Below are 26943 nucleotides of genomic sequence, written 5' to 3'. Positions count from 1 at the left end.
ATGCAACTGTAATTACAGATGGGTTACATTTTCCACTTGAAGTCCTGGTTTGAAGGGCTTACATGTTCCTCTGGTTTAAAAAACTCTCTCTGAAATTTGATGCATAGATTTCTAGCCTGAAGGAAAATGGATGTGCCTAAAGAGAAGAAAACATTAAAGTAGTATAATATTTTTCGGTTATTACACTGATCAACCTAATTGTAATGTTTTTCATTTACTGTTATGTAGAGGAACAAATAGCTTTATTTAAAACACAATATTTTTTTTGCTACATAATAATTCTCATAACAGCAAAATAAATAACCTGAAACTGCAGAAATACTTTAGATGAGTGTATCTTGACCTTGTCAGAGGTAGCAAAATAGGTGCCTGGTTTTGTATAACCACTTAAAGTTGTATTTGTGGAACATATTTGCATTAACAGGTAGGTAGTGAAACACCTACTTGCTACCCAAGGAGTTTAGCACACTTCCACCTGCAGAGCTGCTGAAGTACAACAGATAGATTTGTTGCCTGAGATACACTTTCAATGTACAAAACAATTAATTTAAAGCCTTATCTTTAAATTACAATATATTCAATTCTCTTCCTCTGCTTTATGTCAGATAACTTTACTAGCTTGATTTTCTAAAGTACAAATCACATATCTTAACACACATAAATCATGTTTGCATTTAGCAGACTCAGATTTAGGCCTCATAACTGTATTTGCAGTTTCTGATGCTTACGTGAATATGAAAGTGTTAAAAACTGAGCCCACTAGTCCAGTTTCTACCAGCTAAATTGTGTAGTACTTTTGGAAAACTTGAAATAAATATGCTTTAGAATGCATAGTTATGATACCAATTTAATCAATAGTAAGTTTTGGATGGATTTTGGCTTGGGGAAAGAAGAAAAATAGTTCAAGCTTTATGTCCCTGTCCCACACTCATTTGCATCTTAAAGGTAATGGAACATACTGCTTGGAGTAATGCAAACAGGTTTTGCCAGTGTCTCTTATCAAATCAGTGTCCCAAAACATCTTACAAACAGGTCAATTTTAGTAAGATATTTTGTCTGCAACACTGGGGGAGGGAGGAGAATTGATATTCCCAAACAAAAATTGTTTGTATGGTAATACCATTGCGCTCTTAAGTTAGATGTGAAACACAAGTACGCAGTTTAAAGTCCTTGGGAAAAAATAAGAGCCAACATTAATTCCTGCAACTCAAGATACTTAAAAACTAAAATTTATTTCTCAAAAATAAATTAAGATGTTAATAATAACAACATCAAGGCAATAATCTCAGAAACAGTTGAAAGAGTAAAAAAGGTTGCAATTTGTTTCAGTACAAATAACCATATTCATCATTTACAAATACAAAATTTCCTCTTTGAATGCTCAATTATGTTGTTGAATGCACAATTATGTTGCCAGCAACAGCATTCCTGGGTTACTGCTTGTCCAATGAGCAACATTCCTTCCTTCACAAGTCTTGCCCCTGAAACAAAATACCTGTGATTAGAAGCTTCCTTTAAACTCCTGCATTCAGTTCACCATATCTAAATCCATTTGTACCAAGATGTTACTTTTCAATATTAAGATTTATCTTACAAATTCAAGAAAACTAGCTGCAGGTCTCAAATCCATGGTTTCTTCCTCAAATTCTGCCCCCCAGCCTGAAGTAACTAATGCATTCTTTTCCTGTTATTGAAGTGCATTTCCTTTAAAATGAGTAAAATGTACACATTTTTCAACATATATTAAGTTCTAGTAGATAAGTAGGAAAATAAGATCCAGAACATTTTGAAGGGAAAAAAAATCTTAATATACAAATTGCTGTAAAAATGTACCATTTGAAGGAGCACTCTTTTGAAATAACTCCTCTGTGGAAGGCTTAAGGCATGCACTGCATTATCATGTGCAAGTTCCTAAAATTTGGTTTCTGAGCATTCAGGAAGTGTTTGTAAAACCCCTATCAACTGTACCAATTATCAAGAGGAAAATAGCCTATGGTTTCTACCAATACAAATGGGGAAAATTTTATCAACATTAATGTAAATATTCCGGATTTTCTAAAGGATACAGAAATAAATGTAGGCAAACACGGTATGTTTGTGGTTGGAGGTTCAGCCCTCACTCCCCTCCTTTGAAAAACAGGCTTATATGGTGGACCTAAATATTTGACAGTTCATTTGCAGAAAAACACCAAACAGGAGTTTTAGCTGATCAGACAACCAGTCTCTCTAGTATACCATATGGAGCAGCTATGCTTACGTTAGCCAGTACTGTAGCACAACAGAGGCCATACCAGCCACTGATGTTGCATAATATCCCATTATAGTATGGCTCCTGTTAATTATAAATATCAAAGTGATTATGTTGTATCTATACTTGTTCAGCTTAATACTTATTCTTCATAAGGAATGCTATAAATAGACTACACAGATATCCATCAGTAGCACATAAGCAGCTTACAGCTAACAAAGGAAAGATTATGACAATAACTTTTAATTACTTTTATACAGGTATATTTTGACAAAAACATGGTAAAAATTACTCTTTTTTTAAAACTGATCTTTGTAAGCACCAACTTTTTCCTAACTTCATTTACCATTTTTAACACAATTTCATTTCTCATTTCAGTAAGAAACTGGGGCTATATAAGATCAACTCGTTTAAGCCAATCTCTTTCTTAAGAAATTATTTCAATTTCACAGAAAAGTGAAATGGCCACTTTGAATGTTCAGAAAGATATATCCTCTTTCTTTATTTGGAATACTTACAACTACTAAGGGTAGCAGAATGCTGTATTGTTACAAGATCCTCACTGCAGGTTAAAGCAGAGTGAGAACAAAGAACAATTCAACTACAATATCTGTGACTTGATCATTTTGTGAATCCCAAAAGGGCAAAATGGACCAGAGGAAAAAGAATGAGACAGACTATACCCCCAGGCAAAGCACACAGACACACTGCTCTACACACACATCACTCCTTTTCCCCAGATAGATTAGGCAATTGAGTTGTTAGAACTAGGACAAAAGGTTTCTGTGGAAGACTGGTCAGTGAGTCTGCAGTGTGTTACTAACAGAGAAAGTCTTTTCTTACCCCATGTTAATATACTCAACTTTCAAACAAAGAAGCAACCATATCATAATCTAAATGGCCCCTCTGCTATGTGCTTCATACTCTATGCAGAATGCTTCCAAAATCCAGTGTTTTATCTACTTACTATAATGAAAATAAACCTGAAATTTCATTTACTTCATCCCAAGTCTCTAAAGGAACATGACTGGGGTAGGTCTATTTTCAATGCCTTTCTTATATCATTCTTTCATGATGCCCCCTACATGGCATTCCTTAGCAAATAAAGTGACAAGACAACCTGTCTGGAAAGGAAGGGTCTAGTCAGCAGTTGTACGGGGGCTAGCTAGGAAATCCTTCAGAATCCTCCCCAGAGTTCTAGGAAAAGTTGGCAATATGTTAATGATAAGTGTGAAGGGTAGCAGCAGGCACTGTCCTGTTCTCGACTGTCATAAACAACCTTTAACAGAAATCAAGATGGAAAAACTGACATTGCTTTAATTTGCAGTGAAAGAACCTTCATATTCATCTGTGACACAGCTAAGTCCCCATAGAATACAGACCAAGAGTCTTTGGTGACTACATAAAAAGAAGATTTCTCTGATATCTTATCCTAGGGAAAGAAATAACATCCAAATGCAGCATAATCAAAAGGGCAGGAGCCAGTTCAGTTTTGGTGTTTACCCCTAGTTGGCAAGCATCTTTGACTGAACGGACTTTTGCAGAAAGCCTGCTTATCTCAAATTGCATTGTACTTGTAGAGAGTGATTCATGCCCCAAAACCAGATTTGTATCACTTCATAAATTGAAACTTTCTTTATTCTATCTGCATGTTCCCACTCACTATGCCAGAAAATTCCTTCTTCTCATTCCTATAAGCATGTTAGATCTCTGTGCTCTTTTGTTGCAATTATTTTCACAAGACAGATAATCAAGTCGTAAGAAGCTCTCATCATACCGCATATTGTTTCATTTCATTTCAGGGAAGACCATGTCCAGAACATCAGGTTACTAAACATAATCAATATTCAGAGTTCCTCACAAGGCAGGCAATTAAGAGTGTGCCATTAAATTTGTTATTTTAAATCATTAAACTGGTTTAACTTTAGGGGATTAAGATTCAGGAAACACCAGGATATAAAATGCAATTACTTCGAGAGAAGTAATGACACTTCTAAAGAGACACTGTACCACTTCTGCTAGGCAGTTATGGCAATAGCTTTAAAAATTTATCATTTGTTGTGTGTCCAGGGAACATTTTACCTTTTCAAGAGGTTCTAGTTGTTTCCTTTCAATTTTTTTCTTCAGCTGATTTATTTCTTGATCTCTCTGGAGCAATTCAAACTCCTTTTCACGAAGCTTGTCTTTGGAATGTTGGAGTTTCTTCTCTAAGCTGTCAATCTGAACAAGAAATGCAACTAAATCAGAACAGATATTTTACTGAATTCAGAACAATAAGAACCCTCCAAACAAACAAAACTCACCAATACCGTGAGTATTACCTCTGACTTTGGAATCCCTTGTCAACTTTTTAGTTTATACTTATTTTGTCAACATTTTCCTTCATTAGAGAAAAGCAGTTTGGGAACTATAGCATATAAAGTAAAAGAAATAATTTCATTTTTATACTGGTATATCCCTGCAAAAGTTTAAATCTTAATTATTTAATTGAAAAACATAAAATGTTTTTGGTTGTACATTATGTAGGTACTCTCTTCCCTGTCCCTACAATAAGGAACCAGTTTTACTCTTCTAAGTTTGAACCTGGCCAGCTACTGTGTCCCAGGACCAGACTTTCTCATAGAATTAACTGCCCTTTGTTATAGAAACAGGGTTTTTAATCTAAGCAAAAATTACCTGTTTATTGCATTCCTTAATTTCTAGCTCTGACTTCTCTAAATTGCACTGTAATCGAATTATTTGTTGTTCCATTTCTCCCCTATGTTCACGAACTGTCATATCCAACTGTGTAATCTGGAGGTAAAAAAAGGAAGAGAAGGAAGTACTTTAATTTGAACTAGTATGCAGATTTTAAGTAGTATTACAAAATACGAAAGCAAAAGGAATGAAACTAATCCTTTGTAGTCTCAAGAATATTTTCTCAAATAGTCAATGTACAAATGCAGCCAAGCTGTTCCATTTGAAAAACAGGAGCCAAACTCAAGGAGAGAAGAGGAAAGTTGGGGAAGTCCGTAACAGAATATGTTTGGTCCTCAGATATAGAGAGCACAAACCTAGTTCTCAATGTACTAAGCAGATTACTATACTAACCCATCTTGTAAGAAGGTGCCAAATTTTGCCAAAGCAAAAAAAAAAAAAAAATCCTACTGCTTTGATAAATTGCTTTTAAATCCCCACCCCTCCTTCTCTCTGATTCCCAAATATTCCTGCATACACAGGCTGGTAGCTCCTGAAGGAAGCAGCTATTAGAAGGCTAATTATAAGTGACAGAAGAATAGTTTTTCCATTATGGGTGTCAAACCCTGAAGTCAGACCAAAAGACTGATATTATTTCAAGTAAGCTACAGAAACTTCTTCACAATAAAGATACTGTTTTATATTTACAAGCTGCTTTAGAGCTAATAAAATATGCCACAGAGCAAAAGGAATCTATCATCTCCAAGCACACTTCAGTGCAGATCTTCCCTTCATTTTATCAAACATTTAAGATGACAACAGTTGTCCTATAGCTTTATTGCTCAGGATGAATTATGGGACAGGTTTGCACGAGGCTTCTGTTCTATCAAAACAGTAGTCTTTAATCCCTTAGGGGAGCACAAACTGATGTTCCTGGTATTGGCTTCAGTAACACACAGCTGGTTTTGAGGTTGACACTGGCTATATTAACAGTATAGGCTGGAGTGATATGTGAAGGCAACTAAATCTAGCAGGCTATTTGTAAGTTACCTACTATATAACAGGAATAATTGTCTGTAACATACTTAAAATGATCTAACCTGAGCTGCTCTTTGTTTCAGTTCCCAATTCCTTTCTTTCAGTGCTTGGTCCATGTCAAGAAGTTCTTGCCTTCTGTCTTCAATTTCTCCCTTGCAATATCTGAAATTCTCATGTTTAATTCACATTCAGTTGCTTAGCTTCTAGTACCCAGCTTGAAAATGATGAGATCTATTACTTAAAGCTAAATTACTTTAAAAGGTGAATTAATGAGTGATTGCAAAGAAAAAACCTCAAATTAAATAATTCTGTTAACTATATTCCAGGTGGAGATTTCTCAATAACTTTGTCATTCAAGTTATTTAATTGGTTATTAGGACAAGGTGTTCTTAGAAAAGAATAGCAACATTAATTTATAGCCAGAAAGGAAATTGGACAATTTCTCTGTAAAAGAAAATAGTTCCTCTTATTATTATTTCACAGCTTTGGGATTCAGCAAATAATTTTAGTTGATTTTAAATCAGAATTAAAAACAAGGAAAAAAGAATTCAGCACCACTCTTGGAAATCAAAAGTGAGCTGATGAGCTATTGCATCAACTTACCTTACAGCCACAAACCTAAAACTTACAGAGAGCTGCCAAGAATATAAAAAGAGACCATCCAAACTACTTGCTATTCCTAAGGAAAACTTAACACAGCTAAGTTCTCATGATGGAAAAGATAACAGCTTACCTGAGCTCAGTTGTTAGATTCACGATAGCAACTTGCTTCTCCTCCAGAGAGGACTGTGCATTCTGTAATGCATCTTGCAATTCCTGAAGCTGTGTTACACTGATTTTTAATTCTCCATGGGCATTCTGCAATGCTGACTCTAGTTCTGCTATTTTCTGTAAGGCTTCCCTGTGGCAAGTCTCACTTTGAAACAGCTTATCTTCTAATTCATTCACTGTTTTACAAACACACACAAAACACAAAATGATCAATCATCAGTATGATGATTAGTATGCAACACTGCTGCCTACTAGCACTTGTACTATTTTTAGGAAAATGTGGAAAAACAGTGACTTCTGAGGTTATACAACAACCTTTTCATGGTACCTAAGTCTCTTTTTATTCATCTCAATCTATAACTAACTTGAAATATGAGCATGTATCTAAAAACATCTGGCCAAGGAGAAAATACAGAGACATAGTAACTGAATATGTGGTGTTCTGAAAAATGCAAGCAAAATTGTAGTATGCTTCCTGTTTTAAAAAAATGGTAAAGTTAAATTAAATGGAGGAAGAGGGATGTGAAAGTTTGTTATTTCCACAGTACTACAGAATCCCAGACTGGTCTGGGTGGGAAGGGACCTTAAAGTTCATCCAGTTCCAAGCCCCTGCCACCGGCACGGACACCTTCCACTAGACGGGGTTGCTCCAAGCCCCGTCCAACCTGGCCTTGAACACTGCCAGGGATGAGGCATCCACAGCTTATCTGGGCAACCTGTGCCAGGGCCTCACCACCCTCACAGGAAAGAATTTCTTCCTAATGTCTAATCTAAATCTCCACTACGTCAGCTTAAAGACATACCCCCTTGTCCTATCACTACATGGCCTTAGGAAAGGTCTATAGACTCTCTTTTGGGGTTTTGTTTGTTTAAAGAGCTGAATTTTTTGAATAACACATGTCATTATTAAACCTATGTGTGTTGCTTGACTATCACATTAAGAATCTGCATTCCATTTTACAAGGAAAAAACTTCATCTGGGGTAAAGGTGCACCCCACAAAAGTGAGTATTTGTAAAGCTTTGTTAAAAAAGCTTGGGGGGGTTTTAGGATTTGGGGTGGGGGTGGGGGGGTTTTAACTATGGAATTACAGATTAAAAAAAAAAACAGTTTATCATGTTTTGACTCTGAGGTACTTGATTATAAAACAGGGCAAAGGAAAAATGTGTAATCTAGTACATACAGAAGTAATAGCATGATGAAAGGAAGCCTTAGAAATTACCCTCATTTGCCTTTTCATTGAGTTCTGATCGTGCTTCTTCCAAAGTAATATCCAATTGATCTATGTGCATTGCTTTGTTTTCATCATCTTGTTTTAATTGCACAACTTCTTTTTCCATACCAGTAAGTTCATTCCTGCACTGATCCATCTCCATTTTAATTTGTCTAAGTAAAAGAAGCAACCAGAAAAAATTAACCTTGTAATAGCAAAAGCCTACATACACATGTCCTCACATGGTGTAAGAAGACAAGCATTTGTGAGTAAATTAGAATTAAAAAGTCATGTTATGTAGGCTTTTCTTGTAATGAAAACCATATTCTTTAAGACTAGCAAGCTCTCCTAGAGTCTACTATCTAAAATGACAAGCAACTTGATATATGTATGATTTGAATTGCATTATGAAATTCCATCTTAAGGAGATAAACAGGTTGCTGGAACCTGCATTAATTCCACTGGAAGACTGTTTCAGAAACTGATGCCTCCGCTAGCTAAAAACATCCTTCTGATTTCCAGTCTATGCTCATACAGAGGCTGAACTACATAGCTGAATTCAACTACGTTCAAGTACATAGCTGAATACCATTTTAGACAGCAGTCTTTCTTATTGACGTATCTATCTGCAGAATAACCTCTTAGTTATTCTAAATGTACCTGATCGTGCTATTAAGTTCATCCACCTTCTTTCTGTTTAAATCTGCTTCCTGAGCAGCTAGGCAACGCTTCTCCTCTACTTTTCTCAACTCATCTTCTGCATAGGCTTTCTGCTTCTGAAGCTCTTGTTCCAAATTGGATACCTATTGAAAATTTTTAAAAGTGTTGGCATTTCAACTTTACATACCAAAGAAATATACATGTTTGTCTTGCAACTCACATAACGAGAGTTTTAACACAACTGATTTCTTCATAGTCTAAAATTGTTTATAATTTAAGACTAGAACTTTGCAGTCACATTTGAAAGAAACAGTTTCTAGTAAATACAACAAGATCCAACTTTCTGAATTTCAGTGCATCTCTCCTTAATTGCAGTCTAGGGCTTGACTTTCCAAGTGTTTAGCCATAATAATGCTAGAGTTTCTGATAGCATAGAACCTAGTTTAAGACAAAACAAACCACTAAAATCTTTATTTTAGATATATCTAAAATAATAACTATTAACTCAGTTACCAAAGAAACATTCTGATTTTAAAGGTATTACAAAAGCATATATAAAAGCATTTAATTATCTGTCTTTATAGGTAGACACTTCTCAGCATGCTGTACCTGTTTTTCAAGTTTAATTTGATTATCTTCCAGCTCCCCATTTCTAATAGTTTCTTGCTGTAACATTTGCTGCTGATGATGCAAAGTTTGTTGTAGAAGAATATTTTGTTCACTTGTGTCCTGAATATTCTGATCTTTTATTTTTATTTCTTTCTGTAAATAAAGAACCTGAAAACACATTGATTTTCCATTACAGTAACACAGTTTTATTTACACTTGCATCAGCTATTCTCTTCATTCTTAATAAGCACAGAATCATACCTGATTCAATAAAACTTCTGGCTCTGAATTTATTGCATTACAGTTTCAACAGTATGTAACACATTTCTTAATTCATCACTGAGTTGTACTTTATAACGTGAGTAAAGAAGCAACATAACAGCCCCAGGTTTTGACTTCTTGCTTTCTAAATTTACCTAAACTGGTCAATATTTTAAAAACATCTATAAGAAAGATTTTTCATTTCTAAATTAGTGAATTGCTTTTCTTTCTGTCACTTTTCTTTATTTCTCAGCAAGTGCTTGTTTTCTCCTTTAGATTTTGTTCTCAGTCCTCCCTTTTATTTCTTCCTGCCTCTATGACAACAATCATTCCAATAAAAAGCAGGAATTCTGAGTGCCTATCTTGTCATGTGCTGAGTGGTCTGATTTCTCAGTGATGAATTACAAAGCCTCACTTGCTACCCTTGAGTTTCACACAGCATCCATCTTATACTGCATTTCACATGCAGTATAAGAACAACAGAATTTAGGGATTAGAAAGTAGCAGTAAATAACACAGGCTTATGCATAACACAGACCATCGATTTCCATCTAGTTACTCTTGTATAGGATCTAGTAATCTCCAGGTGACTCTACCTCTCTCTCAGCAAGTAGGGCAGCACTGACATGAACAGCCTGCTATGGTAATTAGTTCATGTGGTTAGGCATCCTCACAAATAAAAATTCATACTAATAATATTTAAACTTAATTCTTTTGTTCTTTCATGTAGTACTGGAAAGTATAATAAAACTCAGGGGCTTGAAGTAAAAATTTTATGTCCAGGACCTCTCCCCCGTTATGGTACTTGAAACACAAATCAATTACGTGCACCTAAGTTTGTATTGCAATGGTGCTTTCTCAATTTTTTCCCCAAGATAATGTTTTCTTTCACTTAATTCTGATTTTGTTACTTCTTTCAACAGTTCCATTTATCTTGGTAGTTCTTTTCCCTAAGCTTATCTACTGATTCTTAGTTATGATTTTCCCCTTTATCCTCAGCCTTTTTTCAGCTTACATCCTAGTTCCCATTGCAAATGTTTTGTCTATTTCACAGACAAATTTTTAGATTAAACCATTGGTAACAAGTGTTCTCTGCAATACAGGAGAGTTGTTCAAACAAGCTGTTACCTCTTCAGACTTCTTCCTGAGCTGATTTTCAAATAATTCCTTATTTTCTTGTGACTGATTCAGATAGAGTGCAACTTCTTCCTTACACATGTCTAGTGCTGACTCAAGTTGTCTTACCTAATTGAATGTAACAGATTACTTAAAATTCAATGGCATAATTTTTATTAACTAATCTAAAAAAGAAGTGTTAAAACCCATCTTTGTGCAAAATCACTGAAAAGCTTATTTTTATCCAAAGAGTATTAAAACACACATAGAAGATTATGATAAACTTCAAAACTGAAAAAGTATTCAGAAATTAAAATTACTTGTGAAATTAAATTACCGTACTTTAGACTGTGTTTAAATCAGATGAAACTATCAGTTATGAGGAGGTATTCCAGTATTTTTCAGTAGCTAGAATTTAAAAGCAAACGTGCCCAACACCAAATCATTAATCTACCACGTTATTACATACAGAATTGCATAAATAAGTTCCTAATGATCACCATGTGAGTTGTGGCAAGTCTTTCTCAAAAGTAACACTCAGTTCTTAAGACAGGTCCTCTCAGAAACCTACTGAATAGTCTTATTTTTTTTCTGCACTGACAGTGCCTGAGTTTTACTAAAAGCAAAAAGAAAGCAACATCAACGCTGTTCATCTATTTTACCCTTTTAATATTAATTTGGATTTGAGTAATCTCTAACAAGCATTTTATAATCTTGAACAGATAAAAATTATAATGAACAAACTCCAGAGGTCTCAATCCAAAGTAACTGAACTTTTAACTGTTCACTTTCAGTGCTAAGAAGACTTTTCCTATAAATGAGAATTCTCTTCAACTTAGCTGCAGATTGGCTAATGCTTAGATGCTACCAGTTTTCTAAACCGTAATGGAATGTATACCCCTCTCCTCCCCTAGATCAAGAGCTTTCTGAAAAGAAGTTAAAATAGGCCTTTATTTTAAATCTCTGGAAAACATCCCAAATACTACAAAGCCACTTGAATAGAGAACTGGTCCAACACAAGTTCAGAAAGAGCATGCTACCAGCTAAATACCCAGTATCTTCTCGGTGATATCCAGAATACTGAATACTGTTTGAAACCTGTCTGTGCTAAATCATCACATGGCAATGGTTTATTAAAGTACTGTTGGCAAGTGCTGCATTGAAAATACTAACCAGGCAAACACTAGGAAGAGGCACAGATGGCTAAAAACATGACCAATAATATAATATCACATGTCCAAAATGTATGTTGTATCTAGAGCAAAAATCTACATAATATTCTTTGTTAGATGTTTTACTTTGAGTAGAACAAGCACAAATCTGACCTATTAGTAACTACAGTAATTTAATAAAGCAATTATGCATTGCATAATCTCTTACTGCAGGCTTCATCATACCACTTTCAATTAAAAATAAAAGGGAAGATTTCAAGTTAGTAACTTCTGAAATATTTACATGAGACAAATTTCTATAAATTTCTATAAAGCAACCTTATTATAGTTTTTCTATGGAGGATAAAAGGAAATACACCATTACTGCAAACTTTAAAACTATTAATTGAAAATTACAGAGAGCTTACTAACCCTGACTGTTTCTTCTGTTAACTGACTTTTCAGCATCTTCAGTCCTTGATCTTTCTTGACATTCTGATTTTCCATTTCCTGTGTGTACACATATTTTTATTCAAGAGAACAACATGTGAAGATAGTCACAATAATCTAACTAATAAAAACTCATACTAAGAATCAGGAAAAAAAAAATAGATCAGTGTATTTAAAACACAATTGTAGGCATCCTGTATTTGTGTACATCATATTCTGAAGTGAATCTGGTTCCTGATAGGTGTCCCTTCATTTTCTGCAGCAGGAATTATTAAAAGGAATAAAGCATTGCCATAATAGAATGTTCTTGGTTTTCCACCTGATGCAGAATAGAGACAAATATTCTTTATCTAGATCTCCTTCCTCTGATTACACTGGGAAGCCCTAGGGGCAAACCAGAGGCAAAACCAGAATGCTGAGATGGAAAATAATAAAAGGTCATTAAAGTTTGTACAATATATAGCTGTAGCAGTAGGAGATGTGGACTAGATTCAGTCAATTACTCAAACAAAAATTAAGAAGCAAAACCATAAGGATCTTAGATTTTCTCCTGTTTTCCCATCTGTTTATTGATATGCTTTTTATCACCATTAGTCACTTGCTTGATTTGCATTTAAAGAAAGACTTGTTTGATTTGCATTTAAAGAAAGTCAAGAGCCAACCTTACCTCTCTGCTTTCTATCAGCAGCCCATCCAATGATTCAATGCGATGCTGTTTATGTATAACATCTTGTTGCAACATAGATATTGTTTTCTCTTGCTCAATTAATTGTTGATCTTTCCTCGCCAGCTGTGTCTGAAGCTGTCCATAAGTAATTCATGGTTCATTATTTTAATAAGCTTTTTCACATAATTTGTGCATCTAAATATGTCATTTGGTTCTATTCACCCATCACTTTAAGAGTGAAAAGTAAGTACATTCCTGCCATCAGCAGTACTGCAGAGTCTTAAAATTATCAAGAAATCCTAAATGCTTAATATTTTAAAGTAATAGGAATATCAAGAGAATGAAGGCAGGCACAGTGTAATTGTCTGTCATCAGCCAAGACAGTAAGACATGCATATACGTTTTCTAGTAGAAGATGAAAAGCTTCCTCAACAGCTAGAAATAGCCACAGTTGTACTCCTAATCACATGGAGGAACAGAATTTTTCTCTGAAGAGAAACCTACCAACACTTCTCCCTGAACACAGATGCTCATGAGGCTCAGGCTGGCAGAGGTTCAGCAGGCAAGAGAATATTGTTAGAAGCTGTCCTGCTCTAACCCCAGTAGGCAAAAAAGTTATACTTTACAGTATCTTCTTAAGTCCCTATTTTCTTCAGTTAAGCAGAAAAGAGGATATGAAGATCTTGGAGGGAAATCATGCAGTTACATAGTGTTAGATGGAAAAATGAACTAAAATCAGGAAATTTAAGAAGACATAACGTTATAATGTAAATTTTTAATTGGACAGCTGCCTCAGAATTACTAAAAAGACAAAGAAATTAACACAGACAAAAAGTTACCAAGTGTATCACCCATACATACAAGCACACAGAGAAGCACTTACTAGTTCAACCTGTTTCTCCATCTTTTTGTGCTGCTCAAGGTGAGCCAACTTTGTTTTTTCAAAGGCAGAAGTTATTTTCTCATGTTCTTCACTGACAGCTGTTTCCAACTCATAAATGCGTCTGTTTTTTTCCTGGGAAACAGCAACAACAATAACAACTTAATAAAAATACTTAGCTGTCTCATTAAATAGTGTTTTATTTGATGATTGAGCTGCTAGATTTCATAAAAGAACAAGATGGAAAATAATAAAGTTATACACAGCATGTTTCATCTCTAAGGATATCACACCTATAACACAGTTATAGGATGCCACTAAATGCAGCTACTACATAGAGACAAAGTATCTACAAAGGTGGACAGCTGGCACAGATTATTACAACTGGAACTATGAACTTCTGACAAAGACAAAAAGCAACTCTAGGTTCACATCAATAGATGGAATCTTTAAAATACAGCTTTCCATTTCAAAGGACCACAGTTTCATTTTCTAGCAACCTTAGACCGCTTCTCAAAACTAAGAGTTTGTATAACAATACCCAGAGAAGAATTACAGTGCTCCAAGATGTTAGAGCATCTTCCTCACTTACTACCATTTAGAAGACTTTCATTCACAGGTCTACATATATTTCACTGAAACAAATGGCAATGCTACAGTAATAGGACCAGATTTTCATTGCACATATCATGACAAGGAACAAGTAACATGTCCATTAATAGCTTACTGTGTTCAAAAGCAGGAAAAAAGGGATGTTTTATTTGAAGAAAGATTCAGTTTTTAAAGACTGCACTGTCTAAAAATTGCATAGATTGTTTAGTAGATCTGAAAGTCTATTCTTTTTGAATATGTGGAATACTGTTTTAACCTAAATTTTGATCTCCATTTGTGTCTTTTTATGTAAATGTAGTTTCCCACTGAGACCATTTTACCATGATTTCCTGTTCCAACTCAGTATTTCTTGTTGCAACAACAGAGTAAGCAGTAGTCTTTTCTTCCAGCTGTTTCTCAAGTACAGAAAGTTGAGAAGATTTCTTTGTTATCTGAAATTAAATATGGCAAAAAACAGCATGAAGACAACTGTTTATTCAAGTATTTGTGTATACTTTCTTACTTGTATATGCTTTCACCAATTCCATTTTAGCTACTACTATTTCCTAGTGTTATTAATTATTTATTTGGGTTTGGGGTTTTTTTGTATGATCTATTAAGCTTTATTACTTACGGGAAAAATTCAGGATAATTTACTTCAAATTTATTCAATTAATTATAATTGTTACTGCCATATGAATGAATTAGCTGTTACAGATTTATAACATGTATAGCCATTATTAGGAAATACTGTAAATGCCATTATGCTGGAATTCTGTAAACACATTAGCACCAGAATGTAAACATTAGCATTTTAACTTATTCAACCAGACAAGAGCTGAAGCCTCACTTCTTTCTTTTGCGACTCTTCAGTAAGAATGTTAATCTCTGGCAACTGCACTAAAATTTAAAGAGGAAAAGTACAAGTGTTTATTTTAAGGCTACACATTAATTCAACCATATGAAAGCAACAAGACTGCGCATATTTTCCACATAACGAATCAAAATAGTAGTAGTAAAGCTCACTATGTCAGCTTTAAGCTTTCTGACAAGTAACAAATTAAGGCTGCTACATAAGTTTTCCTGCTTGTTGAAAAGTTTATTTACAATTTTTCTTAAATAAGCTGCTAAAAAACTTACTTCTTTCTCTAAGCTACTAGCTCTTGAAGCCTTCTTCAATAGGTCTTCCTGCATGACTTGAAAATGACTGGCTCTCTGAGCCATGCTGGTCTTCAGAGAAGAATTCTCATCATCTACTTTTGTCAGTTTAGTGTGTAATTCTTCTATCTCCTTCTGGAATCTTTGCTTCTCCTTTTCAAATTGTTTGCTTATAAGTTCCAACTGTTGACATTTTCTCCTCTCTCAAAGTAGAAAAAATAAATTTAAGGTTAATTTACAAACCAGCACTCAAACAATAATCATACAAGCCAAAGAGAAATGTCATTTCATGACAGCACATTCAACTAACACATACAGTATCCAGAAAAAAACCTGTTTCTTTTTCCCCATAATAGAGCTGTGACTCATGAAAACAAACAAAAAAACCCAAATAAACAAAAAAATACCGCCAAACACCCCCAAATTATTGAAGACAGCCTGATTATGTAAGTGCCCTTAAGTCATTTCATGGAGCAGTCCTAAAGGCAATCGCAGAAACAACAGCAGAAATTCTGCAACAGCACGATACAGTGAAAAGAATCAAAGAAAATATGAAGACCTCAGCATAGCCTGCATGAAGAAAAAATACATGTGTTTATTTCAACACGATTTGTAGCTTGGATATTGATGAAAAAGTAACTTGTCTAGCAAAAGAAAGAAGAATATTGTGCCTGGAGAGAATTCCAAGGTGGCAAAATGCTCCCTGCTCACTCAAACTACATTTGTTAGCTCACAGAGATATATTTGAAGAAAAAAACCCAACACTATAAAAAAAATGTAAACCCCACCAAAAAATTCCTATTCTGTGGATTAATCAGACGGAACTGCACAGCTACTCCTGTAAGCTTACCTCCTTGACTTCTGAGCAATCTGACAGGCTCTGTTTCCAGGTCATATAACGTGCTATTTTCTTGTCCTTCATTATCATTAGAAAGATGCTTGGCTCCAGTGCAGACTGGAGTTAGATTTGCACAAGGCTTTTGAGCTTCTGCTTCTTTCATTGCCAATTTAATGCTATTATAAAAAAGGAGAAAACTACTTAACATTCTTCATACATTCTAGTTCTGATGCCACCTTATTATCTGCCTATTCTTGCCATAATTCCTTAACCAGAAAGTAATACCTTTGGTCTGCAATCAAAGGTTTATTCAATTCACAAGACTCAGAGAGAGCTTCTTTTGTTGAAGAGCTGGATAGCTGGTGTTTCAAGGGGTGCCATTTAAACTAAAAGTTAAGGGAAAATCAAGTTCAATGCAAAATCAACTTTATTGCTTCACAGCATGATTAATTCATATGTAATACACATAATTTATAGAATTTTTTTTAAAACAAAATACATTTTTATACAAAATTACTATATTCTTTTCAGCAGAGGTCACTTTGGCAATTCCAAACTCATACAGAAAGCATTTCTTGATTTTGGTTTCACTACACGTGCTCACATTTATAGTTCAAAAATAAAGACATCTGATGGATTGTGTACTCCTCACCCCATACATCTCTCTAGCCCTTCCTGACTTCCCAAACAGTTCCTCCAGTAACCCCAGTCAGTTCACAACTCTGGGATTTTTACATGACTCTCCCAATCAGTCAGTTTAATGACAAACTTCAGGCTCATGAGCCAGAGTTCATCCCGGTAAAACAAAAGTTCACTTGCAGCCAGGGATGGTGTGCCTTCTGTTTCCCAGCACAAAAAAAAAAGAAGCTCCTACAAACATCTCTCCTGCTCTGATTTCTCCATTGCGGAGGTTGACACAATATGTCTGCCTTATGGTAAATGTTCCACTGAGAAGAACCTCAGTGGAATATGATAATAGGACATCATCATGTCTTAGAGATTATACACGCATCTGAAGAATCAATACACAGAACATGGAAATAGAAAGTGTAATTTTAAATGCTGGCTGATTAAGCAATCCAAAGCACCTATTCCTTGTTCTTGAACGAGGAGACAAAATTATTTCAACTGAGAAAACATGTCACCCGTGCATCCTAAAAAAGCAAAGATATTTTAGGCAAATAATTTCTCAAGAATGTCACAGGATTTGCATGCAATGTCAGTTAGAATTGTTTAAGACACATAATACAATTTTTAAGGATGTATCAGTTACTGTACCTCTTCAGGTGTACTTAGAGACAACTGAGAAATAATGGTTTCTAGTATGTGGAGTTCTTCCCTTGAATCTTCAATTTCTTGATGGCATAATTTCAAGCGGTTACGTTGCTGTGCAATAAGTGCTCTCAGCTCCGTGTTTTCACTTATTAGAACATTTTTCTCTTGAAGTACTATTTCTTTTTCATGAAGTTCACTCTCAAGCTCCCTGATCTTCTGATCAGATTGAGTCAGCATTGACACCATTTCAGTGTTCTTTACCTCAAGAGTCTTAATTTCTTCTTTTGTGCTAAGATTCTCTTCCTTTAATTGCCTAAGAAGTATATCCATTTAAAAGGTATAGCTCAACATAGAGGATTTTCATTATTAAAAGTACTAGACAACAACACCATAACTATACTGTTTTACGAGCTTCCTTCCTCTCAAAACGTAGGATTAGCTCTGTACAACAGAACAAAGAGTTTTCATTGCTGTACTAAGCTTTCACTCTTCCTAAAGACCAAGATGCAAACTGCTATGAGCAAACAAAAGGAGGGAATAAATGACTTCTCATTCTTAAGCAATTTAATAAAGGTTTAAGTACTATCAGAAGAGTCACTGGTAGGAAATAGGTCAATGTGGCTGTAATTGTGCTGAAGCCAAGGAAATTTAAGAACAGGATAACATAACTATGTAATGATAACTAAAATCAGAATGGATGAAGATAATGTACTAAGACTGAGCTAGTCTAGCATTCTGCTACTAACAAGACAGGGAGGGTCCTATTTTTTCTCTCCCCTATCTGACTGTACTGTGAGCCAACTGTATTTTTAGCCCATCACAAATCATTTACGTTATTAGGTACCTCCTGATTTAGCAAACTGAATTAGCTCAAAGGTCCTGATGAGTGCCAAACCCAGTGCAAGTTAGTAGGGAATAGCAGTCCAGAGGAAGATCCCTGTCAAGAGCAGAGAGCTATCCAACAGGCTAAAGCTAGCGGAAAGGTGCACCCACACTGCCCACCCTTGACAAAATGGCCTAATGAACAATTGTTAAGACAGGAATGTGAGTGTGGACAGTGCATGTGAATGGGATACCTGAAACTGTTCAAGAAAGCACTTCTCCAAACCTAATGACACTAAAGACAACCAGCTGGTGGTTCTAAGGATTATTTAGAGAAAATAATCTAGAAATGTTTAAGTGTATGCTAACATTTTTTACCTTTTTAGAATTCTGGTTCATCTGTTGTATTGCCGATACTGATACTAAGTGTTCACTGACACTGGTCCTGATTTCATTTGAACTACACGTATCGAGCAGCACGTTCACAGTGACAGTTGTAACGTGCAGTTTCTTCTCAAATCACCGTACAGAGATTTTTAAGAGCCTTTGTGTTACCTTAATTGCTCTTCTAGGATGTCTAGGTCCTTTCTGTAGCTGACACACTTTTCATTCAACTTCTCTCTTTCTTTTTCACAATTAATCAAATGTTTTTCCAAGATTATTTCTTCAGCTTTAACCTTAAAAAGCAAAATTTTTTTGTTACTGTACAACAATAATCTAAGCTTCTGTGGCCAACAGCATTTTCTTAAATAAATACTATAAACATTATGCTGTGGGGATTTTGTTTGTTTTGCTTTCTTTCTTTCTTTCTCTCTGGTAAGCCTGTAGATAATTCTGTCGCTCACTATTGTGAAGGAGAGGAACAAAGAAGTTGGTTTTTTTCCTGCAATTTGGGAAAAAAGTAATGTTATTTTGGTTTAATATTTTAGGGCATATTTGTGGTTGGCAAGGACTTTTTCCACATTCCACAGGGAAAGAAGTCTAATCAAATAAAAATGCTCTGTAAAAGCTAACTGTCTCAGGCCTGTTTTTTTGCTCTTCCCACAAGGCCAGAAGCATTAACAATTTTGACCACAGGAACTTTGGGAGATTACTTCATTTTCATCTTATCTCTTCTCTAGCTCATGTTTCACTGAACACCTTATACAGATGGAATCAAAAGAATTCTTTCAAAAGGATCATATACTTTTAAAATGTAAATTTCCCAGCAGGCAAGCAGGAGTCAGAAGAAACATAGGCAGTATTAGGATACCTCAAAGATGCAGACTGTCCAGACTGTGAGAAGACAGTTTAAAACTGAATAACTGAAGTTCTAACCACAAACAGTTGCTTACCCTGTCCCACCTCTCTTGTGACTTTGCCAACAACAAGCAGAAACAATTGACCCACTGGTGAACCTGTTGCTATTAGCTGCCTACCTTACTGGAAAAAGCAAAAACCTAACAGCCCAGCAAAAACAAGTGAAGAATAAACTGTTACCTTTTCTAATGTTTCAGTTATTTTCTCTTTATACTTTTTGAAAGCTCTTGTCAGCTCCTCCACGCTCAACAAAGCTTCATTTCTTTGTTGTTCTGCCCTGCAAAGAAGCATAGCAATTTTAAAATTCACAAAGTTCAGTCATTAAGCAACTCTCCTCTAGATACTAAAAACAACTCCTGAAGTAATCACTCCAAGTAATTTCCTTTCTTCTTCCAACTTTCCAAGCCCTAGATTAAAAAATTTTTCACGAGGCATAAATTAATTTTAAATATAATTTTGGCATAGTAACATAAACAAAATTCCGGTAAGAACAAGAATGTTTAAACTGATTCCTCTTCAAAAAAGAGTTTGATTCAAATCATCCACCTGTCCCTAGCAGTAAAAGCCTGTTTTACAGACTGGATTAGTGTGTGTGATAAGGAAGCAGGAAACAGTAATGCTCCTTAAAATTCAAACTGCTTAATGGGAACTACCAAAGTTTTTGATACTGAAGGGAGCATTCATGATGGAATTATGGCGAGACTGACAGGAACTGATCAAAGGACAAATTATTTGGGGGATATCGGAAAGATGGCATCAATAATACTAAAGGAAGCTGAGACTGGGATGACACCAGGTAAGCAGCTGTTCAAAGCAGAAACCCAGACTTTATTTTGCTTTATTACTCTGTGCTCCTTTCTCACTTTCTCCTCTTGTTATTCACTAGGGAAGTTGGAACAGAAACCTTGAGACAGGTCAGGTATGCAGCCTATTCAGGACACCCAACACAAGCACACAAGAATTACCATTGCTCAACAGCATCTGTTTTTCTTCCACTGTGGGCACTGTGAGGACAGAACAAGTGCCTCATCTAAGTACAGTCTACCTTCGGATCACTGTTTCTCTGTCTGAAGAGCGCTGCCCATTTGGACATGGCAAAAGTATTCAGAGTAGGGGATAAAAGATTTCAGAATAACAAAGAAAATAGTCTAAGTCTAAAGCACTTCAGTTTGCTTGGCCAAAGAACAGTAAGTGGTTGTAATTACTGATTAAAAACAACCTGTAATAATTGTTAATACTAATCATAACACTATGTTGCTTTTAATACACGTCAGAAAGTTAGCTTTTCTATTTACATTTGCAACTAGTAACTAAGTCCACCTAGTTCCAACCCACATTCTCTGAATGAACAGTGAACAAATAAAAGCATTTCTTCACCAGTAGCACAGTATTTCCATTTGTCTAGCTATAGGAATGTTAGAGGTAATTTCATGGGTAGGTAGACAAGCCAAACAAAGGGTTAGCATTCAAAAGGCTCAAGAAATGCTTTAAGGCATTAATTCAGGGGTGGTTTTTTGCCCCAGGCAATACAGTTAAATGAATTGTGCAGGCAGGAGTCTTGTTATTTATCCCTCTCATTTCTTTAAAATAACATTTTGGAGGCGATAGGATTGTATATGGTAGCTTCCAACAGCCATAAGAAATTACCTAACATTCCAGTAGCCACACAACCACTAGGCTAAATGAAGAAATAGAAAAGGGAAATGGGGATTGGGATGGAATTACAGCACCCTTTTCAACAGAACCATACAGACAGGTAAGATTAAGAATAACATAAAAATGTTCTCTCAATTAAATTGTGCTTCTATTACTTTCTTCATATAAACCCAAAAAATACAGCACTCAGTACTGTTGCAAACCGAGTTCTGAGCACACACTGTAGGTTCCTGCAAGACAAAGTCAAAAGTACTTCAGGAAAATTTATTGTGGACACATTTCAGCTCTCCACTACATTGTGTCTATTCTGAAGGGAAAAAATAGGTGACAAACTAGTGTACAAAAGCCTGCAACTACCAGCAAACTTCAAGATTTAAACAGTGCCCAAAGAATAAGTATATTCACACAGAATTTCTCCTTTATTTAAAAAAAAAAAAAAACAACATAGACTAGATACAATAGAATCATAGAATATCTCAAGTTGGAAGGGACACATACGGATCATCAAGTCCAACTCCCTGCTCCTTGCAGGATTACCATTAAGCTCAGCAGTGACCATTAGGAAAACCTGTGCAATAGCAGAATAGCTGGTATTAAACTGTGGAGCTAATTTGCTACTTTTTTTTTATCTCAAAGAATTTTAATATTTTATTTTTATATGTGATTCTGGGGGGTTTCGAGCTCTCTGAAACACTTCTGAGTGTTGCATGACACATGCCAGCAATAAAAGGGAATACTTCCCAGTGCTGGTTATTAATTCTGTATATAACAAACACTTCTTTTTTTAGTATTTCTTTCTATTTTTGAAGTTTTGAAGACTAAATCATATGAGTAAAAACATCAATCAGATGCTCCCTGAACTCTTGAGAGGCACAAAAAAACCCCACCATGTCATTAAAAAAACTATAATACTGTTTGACCTCATGGGATACTTGGCAAAGGTAACAAATAAATTGAAATTCAGACTGTTGAGAAAACATAATGGAGAATTAGTTGTAATTTAGAACTATGAGCATATTTTTTTAAGCTCTGTTGACTTCATCTATCAGATAATTCTTTAGGGAATATAAAGAGTGTTACGATTTGTTTGGCACTGTAATTTTTTACATTACCATTACAAATTACTGTGTTACTTTCACTTATATTTCAGATGTGGTCTGATAGTGTAGGAAAGGTCTGTTCTTAAAGCAGAGAAATAATGTGATACCACAAAGTAAACATTTGCCAATGGAAATAAACACACACTCTTACTCAGTATTCCATTTATTAAAATTGCTTAGTTACCTCTTTCCTTGCTTGCTTCGTTCAATTAACTCCATTTTCAGGTTTTTATAGTCCTTTTTATATCTCTGCAACATGTTTCCTCTTTCCATTGCTGTTTTCTGGCTTAGATTTAGTTTATCTTCTGCATCTCTATCAAATAAACAAAGCATAATTAAAAAAATAGGAACTTTTTTTGTAAAGAAACTCAATTTTTATTGCTCTCTTCTGCACATGGTGTTTGCAAAGCACTAGTCAAACACCCTACAACTCTTAAAACTAGTTTTGAAACATTCATAGTCTCCAGATTCCCCACAAGTATGTCTGCAGTCTGGAGTGGTGTCCAAAGCTCATCAATAGGCACCAGGTGTCACAACTGCCAAGGACGTAGATGGCTGACTCTGTGCCATGAGATCTGAACACAGAAATCACCATTTTTCTTTCAGAAGGAATCACTGGTCAGGATACACTTATAGGAAACAGCACTAAAATGTAAATTAAGTATTTTTACTTCTTTTGTGAAGACAGACCATTGAAATATTAATTGAATATTATATAGCATGAGATTGTAAGAAACTGACAGACAGTCGTGTCTTCCTGACAGCCTCTGGACACTGTTTTCAGTTAGCTTGACATTTGTCTCCATCAATATTTTCATGAAGAAAGAATCTTTTACTTTACATGCTGCACAATCATGTTTGGAAATATGTATGCTTGTTTACAACGGAAGATATATAGTCATGTAATATACAATCACTCTGGTCAGTTGTAAGGGCACATTCATGTTTAGCATACATTATGAACTCATTTAACAACCTTTATTTTTTTTCTCCATTTCTTGAAGTACATTCAGTACAAAACAAAACACCTCCCTCCTCCTAAATTTGGCTCTGAAGTGAAAGTTTTAAGCCCTAGATTACAGGACCCACACAGTACCAGTTATCATGACATCCCAAAGAGGAGATTGGGCTGGCAAGCAGACCACAGTAAAATGATGATACAGAAGTACACTTATTACCTGAGAATTTTATCTTGAGCCGAAACTTCTGCTTCCAAGTTTACAATCTGTTCTTTCAGCTTTGGAATGCTGACTAAATGTGTACCTAAAGTTGACTCAAGATAAGAAATCTGAAACAGAAACATATTTGGGGTTTGATTCACACTTGTGTGTGTATAAATATATACACACACATACACCCACACATTCAGATGAGACACAGAAGAATAATCTGCTTGCTGAATGATACAGTGCTCTTAACCTTACTATAGAAGATGCTTGTTCATCTACAGGATTTGAACTTCAATCTTCTAATTGATACCCTTCCAGCTCCCTAGCACCACTGCAGTGTAGTACACTGTCTAGCAGACTGACTTCTTTATATGTTGATCTTGTCTCTTGTTTTTCCTCAAAAGTTTATATTCCACTATTTGTTCTGTCCATGCCATACAAACATTTATCTACTTATTTATTTACTTATATATCTCCAGGACTGACTGAAGATAACATTTCTCAAACAAAGTGCATTAACCACAGCTATGTTTTCTTAATGTTACTTATAAGCTCAATACAAAAATATAGTTGTCCTGGAAAAACAAGTGTGTATTAAATCAGCAATGATTTATTAGATACAATATTTCCTCCTAATCCACGTTCACTTTTTCAAAATAACAATATTAATCCAAACTGAAAGGTTAAAATTTTTTATCTCCTAGACAAATGTCTACTGTGCCATTATTGTTCCCTTTATTCTCCATGTAGCTCAGACATGTGAATGTACTAAACATATTATTGAGCTATTTTCTTACATACTGTATTCTTCATTCTGTGACTTACTGGCTTTAGATTAAACTTTAGAACATGAACAGATAGAATTCATAATTAATATAGTTGGTTTGCTCATGAAGAAATAGGTTATAAACTATCCTGTTCCAAAATGAATGCTGAATATTATGTAAAAATAGAGTATTAAAGTTTTAATCTATCTAATATTTAGATAAAACAAAACCCAGCATGTTCTGCTTGGAATGACATTCAAAAGTTATGGTCACTGGGGATATTAGGGAGGTTTGTTTTTCTTTTTTGGTGAATACACTGAAGATACATACTCTTGTTTTTGACTGCAGCAATTCAAAGTTCATTGTTTCCACTCTGTTCTTTAGGTAGTGGTTCTGAGAAGTTAAAGATGCATTTTGCTCATGAAGGGCATCCAGCTTCTCCTTAAGATGTTCATTTACTTCCATGGTTTTATCAGGAGTTCTAGATACTGGGTAAGACTAGACATAACAAAAGGGTTTATATACCTTTTTTTTATATATATACACACACTTATGCACACATATCAATGGAAACTTTGCAGAACAAATGTATTTAAATCATATTACTTTTAAGACAGCTCTGTTTATTGTCTAAGAGTTGTCTGTTGATATGATTGTCCATTGCTATGCTGTACCAACTCCAAGCCCTAAAAGCAAAACAATTCTCATAAACATAGTAAAGAACAGAAAACTAAAATATTAAAAATAAGTAATGAAGTGCAATATTTACTTCAGATTTCCTTTGAAAATTCTTGCCCAATGTTTTACCAGCATTCTTCTTACAGTTGGAAAAGCCTTGATAGTTGCAGTTAGGCTGAACAAGGTCCTTCAGAGTGAAGTCTACAGCCTCATCCAAGCAGGGGCCACAATGTTCACTTGTATGAGTGCTAGGAGTGAAAGTAAAAAGTTGCTATGCTATTATTATTATTTTAAATTGCTCATAGTTTTCAAAAGAAAAACACAAAAGGAGCTACTTGTGATAATCCATTAAACTGAATAAGACAGATACACACTACAAGAGACAGGCTGATCTCATCCCCAAACACACTCATACCTGGAAAGCTCTTCCTCTACAGTTTGTAGGTTTTTTTCAGTTCTCCTCAGCTGATTCCATAATGATTGCAAATTTGCAAGGTCTTCAGCAGAAGCACTTTCAGAGCAGGTCCACATCATACAATCCACTGGCACCACACGTATGACTAAAGTAACATTGAATGTCAAAACATTGTTAAATATATGTGAAAAGTATCTGCAAAGTTACTTTTAAAGACACCAAAATAAGGAAAGTAGGAAAAAAAGAGGAAGGAAAAGAAATACAACCTAATACTGACTTGACAAATGTCACTGGTGACATTTCACACACCACCTCTCCCCACATTCACTAGATATGAGTGATATGCCCTCAGTGACGTGGTTTAATGGTGGTCTTGGCAGTCCTGGGATAATGGTTGGACTTGATGATCTTAAAGGTCTTTTCCAACCTGGCTGATTCTACAGTTCTATTCTATAAAAATCACTTTGTACAAATTGTGGGTTTTGAGAAAAAACTGAGCTCTTTGTGTATTCATAAAGTGCAAGAAGCTTCATGAACTATGAAAAGCAGAAAAGCCTGCTATACATTGGTTGTCAAAGATCCCTTGTACAGCACATCTTAGTTACTTCAAAAGCCCCATGCAGCTAGCAGGGTGACTGAAGAGGTGACAGCACATACAATCACACACTCGTAGAACAGTTTAGGTTGGAAGGGACCTCCAAAGCTCCTCTAGTCAAATCCCCTGCAATGAGCAAGGACATCTTCAACTAGACCAGGTTGCCCAATATCACATCCAGCCTGTCTCCAGGGATGGCACGTAGACAAAAATCTTTGTCTATGCCTCGCCATTCATTAACCAGCGAAACTAAAGATCAGAGCAGCAAGGATTTCATAGCAGAGTGCGAGCTGCTCAGTTGAGGGGGGCTCGGGACACCACGTCCTCACCACAGCAAATATGACCTAGTAAACCGGGCTTGATATGGGAAACGGACTCAGGTGACGCACAGAAACCAATGCTGGCCTTTTTTCCAAGCAGTGCAGGGGTCCCTCCGCCGCCAGGCCTCGCAGGCCGGCACCGGCACAGCGGCGATCCCGCCTCGGGGAGACCCAGATCGCTGAAGCCCAGCACTGGCGGCACCGGCACTCCCTACCTCAGCGCTCTGCAGAGAACCAAAGAGATGGGAGAAGCAAAAACGGGCTACCCCTCAGCTGTCAGCACCGATCCCTCCCTCACAGGAGCCCACAAGGCCCAAACCTCACCCCGCTTCAAACAGCGCGGGCCCAGACAGCCCAGTCCCGCCTCCCAGCCAGGCCCGTTCCACACATGCGCAACCCGCTGCTTCACCGCGCGCTACCGCCGCGTCCCTGCGCCGCGGTGCACTGTGGGCGGGCGGCTGCGATTGGTGGAGCGCCCTGAGGGGCCGGGCCAGGCCCTCGCTCCGCCAAGGCGGGTGTTC

General features: G+C 35.9%; 1 protein-coding gene across 1 annotated transcript; it reads right to left on the bottom strand.

Annotated features, from left to right (window-relative positions):
- Positions 1-3425: 3425 nt before the first annotated feature.
- On the bottom strand, positions 3426-26794 carry CCDC18 (coiled-coil domain containing 18; the record flags this gene model as incomplete). The annotated part of the gene is made up of 25 exons (XM_080624046.1): positions 26747-26794; positions 25508-25652; positions 25184-25340; positions 24745-24912; positions 23657-23766; positions 22663-22791; positions 19903-19999; positions 18979-19100; positions 17605-17914; positions 16612-16712; positions 16339-16502; positions 15471-15691; positions 14672-14782; positions 13743-13874; positions 12860-12994; positions 12175-12252; positions 10604-10720; positions 9215-9382; positions 8606-8748; positions 7955-8118; positions 6696-6909; positions 6025-6124; positions 4925-5041; positions 4331-4468; positions 3426-3527 (listed from the first exon to the last, which is right to left on the bottom strand). The coding sequence occupies exons 2-25, from the start codon at positions 25624-25626 to the stop codon at positions 3426-3428; spliced, it is 3417 nt and encodes a 1138-aa protein (XP_080480172.1). The 5' UTR covers positions 25627-25652; positions 26747-26794.
- Between the last annotated feature and the right edge of the window lie 149 nt (positions 26795-26943).

The sequence above is a fragment of the Psittacula echo genome, assembly GCF_963264785.1.
Source record: "Psittacula echo genome assembly, chromosome: 7".
In the NCBI taxonomy this organism is placed as follows: domain Eukaryota; kingdom Metazoa; phylum Chordata; class Aves; order Psittaciformes; family Psittacidae; genus Psittacula; species Psittacula echo.
This window is presented reverse-complemented; position numbering and strand designations above follow the sequence as displayed.